The sequence below is a fragment of the Ascaphus truei genome, chromosome 21 (genome assembly GCF_040206685.1).
Source record: "Ascaphus truei isolate aAscTru1 chromosome 21, aAscTru1.hap1, whole genome shotgun sequence".
Taxonomy (NCBI): domain Eukaryota; kingdom Metazoa; phylum Chordata; class Amphibia; order Anura; family Ascaphidae; genus Ascaphus; species Ascaphus truei.
This window is the reverse complement of record NC_134503.1, coordinates 6,655,508-6,669,350: the sequence shown is the minus strand read 5'-3', so window position 1 is coordinate 6,669,350 and position 13,843 is coordinate 6,655,508. Positions and strand designations below refer to the sequence as shown.

General features: G+C 43.1%; 1 protein-coding gene across 4 annotated transcripts in view; it reads left to right on the top strand.

Annotated features, from left to right (window-relative positions):
• The window catches only part of AK8 (adenylate kinase 8), a 58,526-nt gene that overhangs the window by 37,887 nt on the left and 6,796 nt on the right, over window positions 1–13,843 (top strand). For all 4 annotated transcript variants that reach the window (XM_075578755.1, XM_075578756.1, XM_075578753.1 and 1 more), the window contains one exon: window positions 5,353–5,494. In XM_075578755.1, coding sequence (XP_075434870.1) covers window positions 5,353–5,494 — 142 coding nt within the window. The remainder of the gene's footprint in view (window positions 1–5,352; window positions 5,495–13,843) is intronic.

Below are 13,843 nucleotides of genomic sequence, written 5' to 3'. Positions count from 1 at the left end.
ATATATACATGTCCAGTATTACCTCCATTTTTTTTTACTGGACAGTGTCCAAATACAGGACAGTCCGGTTCAATACTGGACAACTGGCAACCCTAGGCCACAACTGGCAACCCTAGGCCTCTGTAAACGCTGTCCCCCCCCCCCCCCCCCCGAAAATCCAGAGCCCCCCAGTTTGCGCCCCCCTACTGTAAGGCATTCAATACTGCATGCACTATGCCTCTCACTCGCATAGCTCACATAGCCCACCTAGGAAACTTAACAGCAGCATCTCTAGCCGTTCCTCCACATGCATAATGCTGCTAGAGCAGCCTTTCAAACTCGCATCCTTACAGAGCACTATTCTCACTATAAAGTAATCCCCTTAGGCCTCTCTTGGAAGCATTTTTGGAGGTCCGCTCAGGAAGAATGGAAAAGGAGAGAGAGAAATAGAGGGGGAGTGAGGAGGGAGAGAGGCTCCGTGGGGACCTTCTCACGCTCCTTTGCAGTTGGTGTATTAGCACTAGCTGCAAACAGCACTTGGCTGTGTAAATAATTTACCAGTTGATTAATAGACACACATGGGTATAATTAGTAGAAGGAGAGACAGCAGCTACAGTAACGGGCACAGCGCTTAGGGGAACAAGAGACCTTTTATTTTGTATATATTTTTTTTTAAACTTATTTCCTTTTTTTTTCTTTGGAAACTTTCTAGGGCACTGGGCGTTTGAAGTTGAGTTGGGAAGAGCTCGGTGCCTCTTCTCTTTTGAAGTGGAAATAGGACAGTTTGAATCTGTTGCGTTTAATTTTTCACAGGCTCTTGGAGCCCCGCAGAGCAGCTCCTATTTATTTTTCTTATCATTACCAGGGAAGGAAGAAATCTTTGGCTGCAGTTTGTTTTCTCCTTCATTTTTTTTTTACGTCTCCACGCCACCGGCCACCATTCCCTACAAGGATTAAATAGCCACATTGGCGGTGCTGGTTTGTTCTTTAACACCTTCAGTTACAGATCCTGTGGGCTAGTTTTCTCAACCCGGCCGATTTAATACCTTTGTCAATTGCTGTTTTTAACCCCATTTACCGCTGGATACATCTTTGTTTCCTAAACAAACAATGCATCTATTGTAAAACCTCATTATTCTCTCAAACAGTTTTGGGTTGTGTATTTCATTACATTTTCTGTTACAGATATTAGGTTTGGGGGTAATTACGCCTAAAGTAGGATGGATCGGCAACGCGTTTCACACACATCGCTGGCCCGTTACGGGAGACATTTCACATGGGCTCTCATAGGGTTGTTCATTAAAGCCTGATAGTGCCATTCAGGCACTATTGCACTTTTTCGAATGACCCCCTTATTGCCAGCTCCCTGTGACTTTCAGCATGTCACGTTTATCTCTCTGCGCCTTGGGCTCCTCAACCTTTTTAGATGATAAATCCAGTACAGTTTAGACCTGGAACACAATATAAAATAATTTACATGGGCAATCAATTAAGACAGATGTAGGTGGGGTTACTTTGCAGACTTCACACAAAGGTGAAATAGAAAGCTTAGAGCTGACGAAAAAAATGACGTGCTCTGGAGATAAAACCTTTCATTCCTACCTGTTCTTAATGGACCCAAACGTTCAGCACCATCCAGGTCCCTTCTTTCGTCACGTTTGTGGGGGGCAGCTATTGAGAAAATTTCGTAGCCACAACTTTAATAATATACCAGTTTTCATACGCAGCTGAAAACGTCCACAATTGTACGCACTCCAAGACCATACAGGTAGAATGAATAGCTGGCTTGAAGAGCTCACACTTCAATTAGCAAAATGGCAACCCAGGTTTCTTAATGATCCAATGACATTGATGAACGGGTTCAACCCTCTCGTTGCTAGCTCCTCTGGCGGGAATAAAGCATCACCCTTTTGTTGAAGGACAATAGCAAACCGGAAGATGCACAAATGTCTTCACATTGGAGATAAATGCCTCACAGTAGCTCCTACTGAAAAAAGGGGGTTATGTATACCCAATTTTTGTGGCAAAACGGACGCATAGAAGAACAGCACGTTAGTGCGTGTGTGCGCACCCATGTACAAAACCAATCTTTAGGTGTTTTTGCGGTGTGTGCATCGACTTTACAAATACTAAATAGTAAGACAGGGATGGAAGAATCCCAGGAGCCTACAATTTGACCCGCGACGCCGACGTTGCAGCGCTGACTATCCTGCTTCACTACCGCGAGCACAAACACAAACCAGGATCGGGCGCACTGTGACAGGTCGTGCAGGGAGGGGGAGGGAGGTGTGTCAGTGTGGGTGTGTGACAACTCTGAAATACAGAGTTGGGGGGAAGGGGAGTGCCGGAACAGCACCCTACCCCCCCCCCTCCCCTGCCGCTCAAAAAAACTTAGGAAACAGACAAAAAATGTAGGTGCCAAAGTTTTTAACATTTTGTGTCTACCCCTGATTTTTTTGATGCAAAGCACTCTTTCAATTTGTTTTTAAGAACAATTCTTTATACTTGGGCCCCAGAGCAGTAAAACATTCAGCCATTGTGAATTATTGCCGGAAACAAATAAGAAATAACAATACACTAAACTAGAGCAGTGACCTTCCATGAGTACTGTGTTCAAGTATTGAGTAACTTCTTTTGAGAGGCACAGAGAGGCCTAGCCTCTTCACTGCCAGTTATGCATTGCAGATTCTCCCCGACATTCAAAGGTTAAAGTGATTAGATATAGAGAGAGCGTATGAACATTACACTGTTTGCTTCTTGGCGCAGTGCAACTATTTTCTTTGGTGTCACTTTGTATCATCATCAAATGCATGAAACTGCCTATTCTTGTTTCTTAGATCTTACGCTGATCTCTGTAGTAGAGATGTTAATGTCATCTCAGACCTAGTGGTTGTAACCGACACAGTGGAAAAGGGAAACTGTCAGTAAACTTTGATAGATCCTCTAATAATATTGTTCTGAGCAGAGGGGTGCCAGGCGGCTTCTCCAAAAATACTGGACACAATGGTTAAAGGTGCGACGCGCTCGAGACACCCCCCGCCCTCCACTCCATGCTGTTTCCTCCTCTCCTTGGCCCCGCCTCCAGGCTCCTGACACTGCCTCCTGATTGGCTGCATTACCCAGCAGCAGCCAATCAGTATGGAGGCAGCTGCCCAGCCCATTAGCAACAGCCCTACTCTCTCTCCCCACTCGGGGAAATCTCACAGCCCCCGAAGCCGGTCAGGTCACTATGTCCAGAGAGGTAATACCGGATACATACATGTCCAGTTACCACAATTTTTTTTTTGCTGGACGGAGTATCCAAATACAGGACAGTCCGGTTCAATACTGGACACTTGTCAACACTAGCTGAGGAGCGCCTCTCCTAACTCTTCTTCTAAACGCTTCCAAAATTGCCTATTTGTGATCCTTGGTGTGTATCTTCCGGAGTTCTTTCAGTCTCTTCCATGTTGCTTTCATTAATACACATCCTGCATCCTTGGCCTCTGCCTCTTGGTGGTGGCGCGTTTGCAACCTGTGCTGCAGATAATCTGTGTTTAGGAAGGTCATCTTGACTTGCAGGTCACTCGTTGAGCCTGCAGATGGCAGCCAACAATAAACTAATGGCTCACGGTTGTTGGATCCAATGTAATTATTGTGAATCCTGAGGGTTTTTTTTTTCCACCAGCACAGACATCTTAAAGACCTTTCTAATCTCAAGATGACCATCAATAAAGAGCGAGAGTAGGACGTTTTAATGATGATAATAATTAAGCATTATGGTACAGAAGGAAAGGGGGGGGGGCACGTCTGGGTTATGTCAGTAGCTAATGCCTCTGCTGCATCACAGAGTGAAGTTAATAGGCGTAAATCAAGGAATTTTAACCCTTCTGGTGTCGGACCTAAAAGGGTGTGAAATTAATTTCAGAGCAGCAGCAAGAAAGGTTGTTACAATATATTAGTTGTCAGAGGAGGTTGTAGAAACTGCAGACTCATGAAGTCTCTTATTTGTCTATTATTTATAATCGCACCTTAAATAAGTTATGGTGGATAAATAAAGTGTCAAAATCCCTCCACGTACATCATGCAGCAAATTAAAATATCACTTGTGAGCACATTCACATGTCAGACAGGTCTGCAATCCCCTGCTTTTCACCGCTATCTCCTAGCATACAGCGCTTCCACTGTAGCCAGGGATTCTGGGAAATTACATGCAAATGAGCACACAGTGTCACCTTTTGCTTCAAATCCATTTTGACATTAGCTTACAGGGGTCGATGTCAAAATGGATTTGAAGCAAAAGGTTAAACTGTGTGCTCATTTGCATGTCATTTCCCAGAATCCCTTGCTGCAGTGCACTGTATGCTAGGAGATAGCGGAGAAAAGGAGGGTATTGCAGACCTGTCTGAGATGTGAATGTGCTCACAAGTGATTTTTTTCATTTGCTCTATTATTTTTATTGTCTAGTTTAGTGATGACTCCTCACAATAGATGGTAACGTATAAGGTTCACAGTCACTGCCAAGTAGAGCTTACATCTAATATATTGATACGTGAGGTGCAGGGAGATAAAGTGACTTTGTCTAATGTCAGACTCTGGTCTTGAACTTGAGTTTTTTCATATCAGAAGTCGGTGCCTTAACCACAGGGCTGTAACTCATGTAGGATAATGCTGGCAGTTGAGTCGGTACCATCATCACCTCGATGTCTAAATTCTCCAGTACATGTTCATACCTCAGCACTGTGGGTTATGGTGGATATAGGTGATTCAACACCGGTTCACCGCATTCCATGATTTTAGTGTGGAAGACACAAAACGCCACTCTTGTCTTTAGGGTAACTGTCGGCCAGAGACTATTATATAATGTGTAGCTACAGCAAGAGTTACATATGTGCAGCCAGACAGAAGTCTGATTAACATAAGCATTAATCTTATCCTTTATTACATCTACATTTTATAGCAGGCAGAAGAACGAGGCGTGATCAGGGGTACACAGCGTCTTGTCACTGGGCGGTTACTTGCTGTTTCAACACTTACACAAATTAGCATATATTTTTGCAAGCTGAGCTAAATGATGATTAAACAGGAGAACATGTTTATTCTACTACCAAGGGCAAAAACTCTGCCTGGCGGCTTCCTATTTATCCTTCGCAGTGCTGGAGAAGGATCTTAAAATCTACATAGTTTGCATATTATAATATGTGTATATTATCAGGCATCTGCCAAATACATTTGTAGAAATTGAAACAGATTGCCAAATTTGTGTAGCGACTTCCTGCCTTGGTAAACAGTGCTCAGTGTCGGTACAAAACCATAACACTGTGGCTTTAAAACCACACACAATGGCCCACTTGCCCAATTAGCTAAAACAGGTTTTCTTCTCTTTGCTCCTAGTGCCAGACAACCTTGTACTGAAGATCCTAGCACGACATCTCAGCAGACTGGATTGCGCCACTTACGGGTGGGTGCTGCATGGATTCCCGAGGGACACCGATCAGGCAGGTGCCCTGAACTATGCAGGGTTTCATCCCAACAGGTGAGCTGGTTTGTGCACAAGATGCACTCCTATTTACACGTACTTACAATTTACCTCTTCAGTTTTAGCACATTTTCTGGTTTTACATTTCGGACCCTCCAACAAAGGGTTTATGAACTACTTTCTAGGACCAGGCTGGGATATGTATTCCACCCTATTTAGTTTTTTTTTATCACGCGGTGGGATGTATTCTCGATGGAGGGCAGGTTTTTGGTATGCGATTTACCGATCCGGTGAGCTTCTTCGTTTCCAACAAGAAGCATGTCTACATTGGAAGGAATATTGGAGTTGAATCACCAAGCCCGCTGCTTATTTGATCCCTGAAGCACAAGGTAATGTTATCCTTTGCTATCAGTCACTTACAGAAGCTTTTTAACCATGGTCTTGCTTGCAATTCCACCATTGAAGAGGTTTGTTTAGGGGCTGTAATTATCATCTGCCACCTCTGGCCTTCTGTAGCGTATTATCTTCTTAGGAAAAGGCACTTTCAGCTGCATATCGCAGCGCTGAGCTACGGTGCGTTGCAGAAATGATCTCCCATTATGTTTTATTATGTGCTTTACGCTGATCATCACAAACCTTGGACGTCTTATCCACATGTTTCCCAGCTCACGTCCACCTTTCTGCATGTTCTACCTCTTCCCTCCCGTTGTACCAACTCGCATCAGGTGAACTGACTGAACAGAGCATAGATCTGAAATAGGTGGAAAAGAGGCCTCTCTTCAACAAGGGGGAGCAAGAGACATAAATGGGGTAAAACGGGAACAAGTTATACCTTGATCACAAATATCTAACATTATGATATACAACTTATGAGTAATGAAAACAGCTGAACATCTTTTGGGGCGTCAGTGGCTTGATGTTTGAAGTGGTGAATGCAAGTTTCCCCCCCAAGTTCCATAACGAGGGGTCGCTCACAGCTGCTGTAATAAGGTACTTCATTGAAAATGTACTTGGATGTTTAAAATGAACTCGCAGAAGAAGCGATCAGGGAAATAATGGTAACGGAATCTGAAAACAAAAGGGATACGCATTGGAAGAAACTTGGGAGGTTAGGGAAAGGAGAATGAAAGCTGGGATTAGGTAGAGTGAGCAGTGTTACAGGATCTAGAGATTATGGACCGGCTGGGCGGCCCCAGTTTCTTTACTTGGACAATAGCATGTACTTGGTCTTTTCTGAGGATACACCCAGCTAGTGAATACACTCACCAGTAGCCTTAACAAAGGTGGCTTAAAATGTAGAAGTGCCTTTTATTTATTTTATTCTGTTGCTCTGCTTTTACAACAAGGCTTTAGACTTTTTTCGACAGCTGATTCCCGTGTGGATTAAGCACAATAAACAGCCTATTAATAAAAGCTTGAACCAAGGAATGGAGTTTGAATCTGCAGCAGAATCCAGTGGCTGGTGAAGGTTAATAACTCCATTACTAGCAGCTCAATTCTTTCTGCTTTTGAAGAGCTTGGTGTAAGCCTTCTCTTACTCCCCGTTAATTGAGCTAATAAAACCTCTGTGACCCATCCATGCTGCCATTATCTGCGAGTTTACTAGGACTGGACTAGAATATTTATTCTGGGATATGTATTCCACCCTTGCACTGTTTTTTTGTTTTTTTTCTTTTTTAGCAGGGTGGGATTGTGCAGGTTTTTGAAGCGTATTAGAGAAATTCAGTGAGCTTCCCTGTCTTCCTAAAGCATGGCAGCTTGGGAAGGAATATTAAAGCTGCCATAAAGCAACGTTATTTTAATAGTGATGACCGTGATAAACTGACTTGCACAAAGTCACAAGGAGCCGACACCGGGAATTGAACCTTGCTCCCCTGCTTCAAATTCAGTGTACAGTAAGTCCTCGTTTTACGACGCTTCGTTTTACGACGAATGGCTTATCCGACGCTGTCCAATGCATCCCTATGGCCGGTTTTACGACACCGAAATGGCTTATCCGACGCTCTTACGACGCTTTGCAAAGTTGCAACATTATGTCAATCAGAAAGCTGCAGTCAGAGAAATCATCCAGATCAGTCTGTGTGAAGGTTTTGTGGTATATTTATGCCTTTAAACATGTCTAACAGTTTTATTATACAGTTCTGGATTCAATAAATAGAATCTTTACATCATAATGTATGTGTGTGCAGCATAATCTTATTGTTTGAGTAAAATATTTTGTGTATTTTAGCATTAAAAATGCCTTCAGGAACGGAACGTTTAATTTAAACAGTGTTCCTATGGGAAAACGGGTTTCGCTTTACGACGCTTCGCTATCCGACGCCATTTTGAGTAACGCATTGCGTCGGATAACCGAGGACTGCCTGTATAGTCAGTGTCTTTACTCACTGAGTCCCCATCCACGAAGGATCGTTTTGTTTTCAAGGCGAACGTAAAATAAATATGTATTTTTACATTAACTCCTCTTTTCTTGAAAGACCATTGTTGCACGTGGAAAGGTCAGAATGATTGGCAATTAAGTGCGTTGTTGGTGGCGTATAATACTTCAAAACTGTCTGTCCGCTATCTTGTATAGCAATTTTCTTAGGAAATGCGATCGTTGTGCGACATCACAGGACCGTAGAAGTGGAGATAACTGCACTGATGTGGCCTGAGCTAAGTCCCATAGCTTGAAATGGGAATTCAATATGGTCTCAATAAAGGTTAGGACATTAAATAGCGCTGATAGGAAAAGCATCAGTCGTATCATAGCTAACACTTTGAATCTTTAAAAAAAAAAAAAGAAGAAGAAACTCAAACTTGGCAGAAAATTAACCAGGTTTCTTACTTTTTATATTCAAGTAGAATGCTCTCCTCCGACCTTTTAGCATTTCCATCACTCGCTAAGATGCACAAGCAGTAGGAGGTTTACTTTGAGGTGTTTGCGCTTGGAAGAGCTTGGCGAATTACATTTGGAAGAGACGTAACAGGGTCATCTCTGCCTCCACACGGGTTAAAACTTAGTTTATGAAAGTCTGTTACTCAGTTTTCTGTCTGCCTCGCCAGAGAGCAAGAGCAATTACTTTTGAAGCAACTCCATCATAAAATGTACACTACCTTTGAACTGCATGGTCTCCTGCCCTTGCAATCTCTAAAGCATATGAGGGTGGCAATGAATGGACCTCCTCTGTTTGAACAGAGATTGTCTTGTACAAACAGGTTTATAACCCATCAATTTGCATCAATAAGGGGGTGTTATCCTCCATAAACTTGATAGACTTTGGGGTGGTCATTTAACGCTTTTGCTGCCAGATGCTAATGCAATGGATTGCAGGCCCTGTGGTAGTGCAGGGGTTTTGTCAGAAAGAAGCATCATCAACATCACCTATTGGCACTGTCCTACAGATTTAAAGAATGGTTAAACTTGAACAACCCAGCAATCTGGAAATATCCCCTTCAATTGCTCATCATAAAAACATGAAACTCTCACATGTTCTCCAGTAGACAGTTCCCATGAAACGCCATTGTTTAACTGCACCGTAAGAATGTTTTTTTTGGGGCATAAGCCGAAGAGCAAAGCAAAAGGATATGGCACTAAGGGTTGGCTTTGAAGTTGAATAAAATGGGTCAATGAAAACCTTCTGTTCTTACCAAAGACTTGATTAATTGGTAATGAGTGGCCAGAACGAGAGAGACTACTTTCTCCATTATCATTGTTGTGTGTAAATGGAATGGCAGTTACCATGGGATGCCCACCTTTCCAACATGTCACTTATTTTTTTTTTAGAATAACTCACAACTTGTCATTTCTGACACAACTTCATGCCATTGCTGACCTGTGTACAGACTGACCCAATTTGCACAGAAACCACCTTCGTTCATAACTCGGCTGAACTTATGGATCTTCCAATAGGAGCATAATGAGGTTTGGGTCACTGTGTAACTTTGTCATCTTTTATTGGAAGACAGCAAGATTTTGGAAGAGGATAATAATAATAATAGCATGTTTTTGTATAGCGCTGCTAGTTTTACGTAGCGCTTTACATAGACATTTTGCAGGCACAGCCCCTGCTCCGTGGAGCGTACAATCTATGTTTTTGGTGTCTGAGGCACAGGGAGATTAGAATTACTTAATTGGATTAACTTAACCCAAAGAAGACGGAGTTCGGCAAATAGAATAACCGTTCTAATAACCATATTGATTATGGAGAACATGAAATATTTTGCAATCTTGCGTTAAAAACCCCACTTAAGTCATGTCGCCCACATCTTTGCTCTCTGTTCCTAGTGTATTCTGTTTTTCCCTATGCTTTTGTGATATCCCCTGTGGCAGGCAAAGCAATAAAGACACAGTATGAGTTTGGTTGCTATAATTACCTTGGACAATCATTGTATGGCAAGCATACTCCAGAAGTGTCTGAAGGAAAGAAAACTGAGGTTAAGGGCTGGTTTTCATCATAGTGGAGGTTGAAGCATGGCCTTTATTTATGTGCAATCTTTATTGTTTTGAAAATCGTTTCCTCCACTGAAGCAGAACTAGAAGATGTATTTACCCTAGAAATTGATATTGACAAAGTTTAATAAATGTTTCACAGTAGGCAGATACTATATGTCCCTAGAGAAAGGTCAGCGTGAAGTAAAATTTCTCTGGCACATCAAAGCTTTTCTCAATTATGCATTTTGGGATGTTAGACTGGAGATGGGGCATATGAGATCTGGGTTGCTCACGTACAACCTCATATATTTCGTCCATTAAGACAGCACAGTCACGTAGCTTTAAATAGGAATTCAAGACCAACTCAAGAAAGGTTAGGGCATAAGGTAGCGCAGATAGGAAAATCTTCAGTTGTAGCATACACAGCACCTTCGATGATTAATTACAACTGCAAAAAGAAAAATCAATCCTTTAGCACTAATGTGACATTTACCAGGTACAATTCCTGGAACCATGAGAATAGTTTTCGTTTACTGAAGATGAGAAGCCTACTGAAACTAGACTAGAAATAGATTCGATTTCATTTATCAAAATGAGGTGGAGCATGTTCCCAGTTAGTGAAGTGAACCTCTTTCACTGGCAGGGATCCAGCAATATAATGCAGGCTGTTTTCGGCACCAGGGCAAGCCGCGGGACGGCGACTGCCCCCATTGCCGGCGGTTTATCGCTGTTGTGGATTTCCAATCTGGAAGCATGGTCCCCCCCAGACTCCCCCCCCTCAGCGCGACCACGGCAGCACTATCTCCAGAACCACGGCTCCGCAGACACGAAGTCTTGCAACATCTGCGTGCCCCATTTTACTGGCAGTAATGGCGTGCGCCCTTTTGTGGATTGGAGATCCCAAACACTATTGGAAGACCACCGGGAACGGTTTGGAACCCCACTGCATTCCCATATCATTTTACAGGCGCAATCCCACGTAGCCAGAAAAAAAAACCCTCTTTATAGACCATTTAACGATCTAATTGACTTCCCTTAACTAATCTAACTGGGCTTAACGGAAATATCAGGCTTCTTCTGTTTCCCTGGAAAAGTGTACACATGACATTTCATAGGGGCCCATTAGGCAGGGTTTGTCAGCCAAGTGTTGGGCACCCTGTCCTTATTGGAGAGCCAATAAAGAGACGTTGTTGAGCACACGGTGGCCTCAGACAAACATCTCTAGCTCACCATGTTTACAAACTAATTAAAACAACACCAGACGTGACCCCTTAAACATGCCACTGCCGTTGGTACCGGTGGTCCTGGGAAGAATTACTCGTCTGCGTGCCAGAGGGGCCATGGCGGCTGAGGGCCACATACCCTCTGGCTCAGCGCCGTCACGTGATCGCAGCAGACATTTTCCAGGGAACGGAAGAGGAGTCCTCCGTTTCACTAATCCAGGCGTGGCCAACTCCAGCCCTCAAGAGCCACCAACAGGTCAGGTATTAAGGATATCCCTGCTTCAGCCAAGGTGGGTCAATGATTGAGCCACCTGTGCTAAAGCAGGGATATCCTTAAAATTTGACCTGTGGGTGACTTTTGAGGACTGGAGTTGACCACCCCTGATGTATAGAGACACTATGGTGGTTATTACCAAATTGCGATAATACTGACCGGCACTATCCCAGCTTAATGAATAACCCCCTATATATAATGTTACTGAGTAGCGTGTTTAAGTTTGGAGGGGAGTATTTATATAATCCTTTCTTCCTCGAGATGTAATGACTTGTTTTTACAATGATGATGTTTTGTCTATATGAGTTGTAGCCAGCTGCCCTTCTACATACACAGCGCTGGCATACGTCCCCTCTCTCCCATCAACAATAATTAGCCTTGTAAGACTAATGGAAAAAGTCATGTCTAATTACCCTGTTGAAGACCCAATTATGCTATTAACGTTTGTGGGCTTTATGCTAATAACGAGGGAAGCCATCTCGTTTGCATAGCATTAAGATAATTGAGTTGGACGCTCCGGATCATACTGCTGATAGCGGGATTTCGTTACGGGAATGGATAACGATGACTAGAGTCGGGACCATTCACCTGACAGTTTTATTAATTAACGGCTATCTCGTTACCTGCAGTGTCAGACCTTTCTATAAAAGGACTTGCTCCTGTTTTCATTTGAATGAAAACCGAGCTCTCTCTGCTAATTGTGCCCTGTAATTAATTATAAAGGGGGTTGTCTTCCTAATCTAGACTAGCATCCAGCTTTACTTCTAGAAGGGTTTAGCAGCTGTTTCTGAACAGGCCAAAAGACATTTCCAGCATGCTGTGATGGAAAAGCCAATGGCTTGTGTTGTGATGTCCAAAACATTTGGGTATTGCGTTGAATTGCATTATTCTTAGTCAATGCCCAGATCAATACTTGGTAAGTACTGCTGGCATACAGGGGAACAGCGGAAGTAGGATCCAACTACAAACAATAATGAAGGGATTGCCTTGCCCCTCTCATGTACAGTAGTGGGAACATGCCTTATGTCATCACATGATTTGCATCCACCTCCGGCTACCCCTCTCCTTTGTTTTCACTTGATTAGAGGGAGATCTGTTGTATTTAAAGAGAGGGCTTTTGTGTCTGTGTGCATGTGTAATATTTTATAACTGAGAACCACTGTGTTAGCAGGAGTTAGGATGGGCTCCCATAGTATTTTGGGGTTGAGATATGGCTATCCTATAAATGAGTCCTGCAACTGTTTGATACCTGCCCCTGTTACCTTTTAACGTGCAGTCGTACCTGCCCTGTAGGTTACTAGTGAGGGAAAGCAGACAGGAGTCAGGCATCTGACGATCTGTCAGTGTTTTTTTTATGTTGATAGAACATTTCAGAAGTTAGGGGAAGCGGTGTTATATCAATACTAAGTGTACAGACCCCTAACTGTGGCATAGAAATGGTACCTTTAATGGTTGCTGCATACCAGAGCTTCAAACTGAATTTTTAAGTGTATAGCTGAAGCTAAGACCTTACAATCTAATTTATTATACCCGAGGCACGAGGGGGGGCGTCCTGAAGGACTATTTGCCCAAATCCACCAAATGCAAAACTGGGGCAAGAGAAAAAAAAAGCATAAAATTTATCAGCGCAAGAAAATTACGTAAAAATGGTGCGATTTATTTTATTTTTTTCTCCAAAAATTTTGGTGCTGTTTTCTCTGCAACCGTTTTAAAAATAACTCCCAAATTCTCTTCCCCAACATCAGAGCTGATAATACCATCCAAGTACTTCCGCTACCAAGCACGGCCCAAATCACATGCCCACCCGTCTCCCCTGCATTCGTTTTTACTTAAGATAAGTGCAATACTCCTTTTCGTTTTCCGCCCTCCTGCCGGACAAAGAGTCGCATTTTATTTTGTTTCTTTAGAAAACAAACAAACAAGGTGAAGTCATCTCTCGCACAATGAGTGTCAGCGGGATGTAAAACAAAAGACTATCGTATGCTGGTGCCTTTTAATCATGTAATTGCCGAGTGACATTTAACGCCGAGTCTTCGTGTTACCCGTTCTGGCATCATAAAGGGAAGAGGGCTCTGGCCCTCCCCTCCGCCCCGGAGCAGGCGGCCCTCCTGCGGATGGAGCATTTTAACTACACTGAAGTTTGGCCAGGCTTCTGCATATTACAGCAGCAACACGAAAGCAGACAATTGAAGTCTTTGAAAACAATGAAATATGCATGGCTATCGGTGACAGCCTCACAAAGTCGAGCAATTAGCAGCGTAATTCAAGAGGCACCAAAGTCGATCGGGGGGAGCCTGGCGGTTCTCTATTAGTTAAATGCATTTTGTAGGTCCTCATTCCATCAAATCAACTAACACTTCCTTTAATTGGCTGATGAATTATACAACCGCCCGTATTATAATTTAATAACCCGTAAACATTCCTAGAGCCCGCTGTAAAGTCTATAGCGCGCTCATTAATTCCTTAATTTCAGCTGATGGAAGGGGAGATGGGAA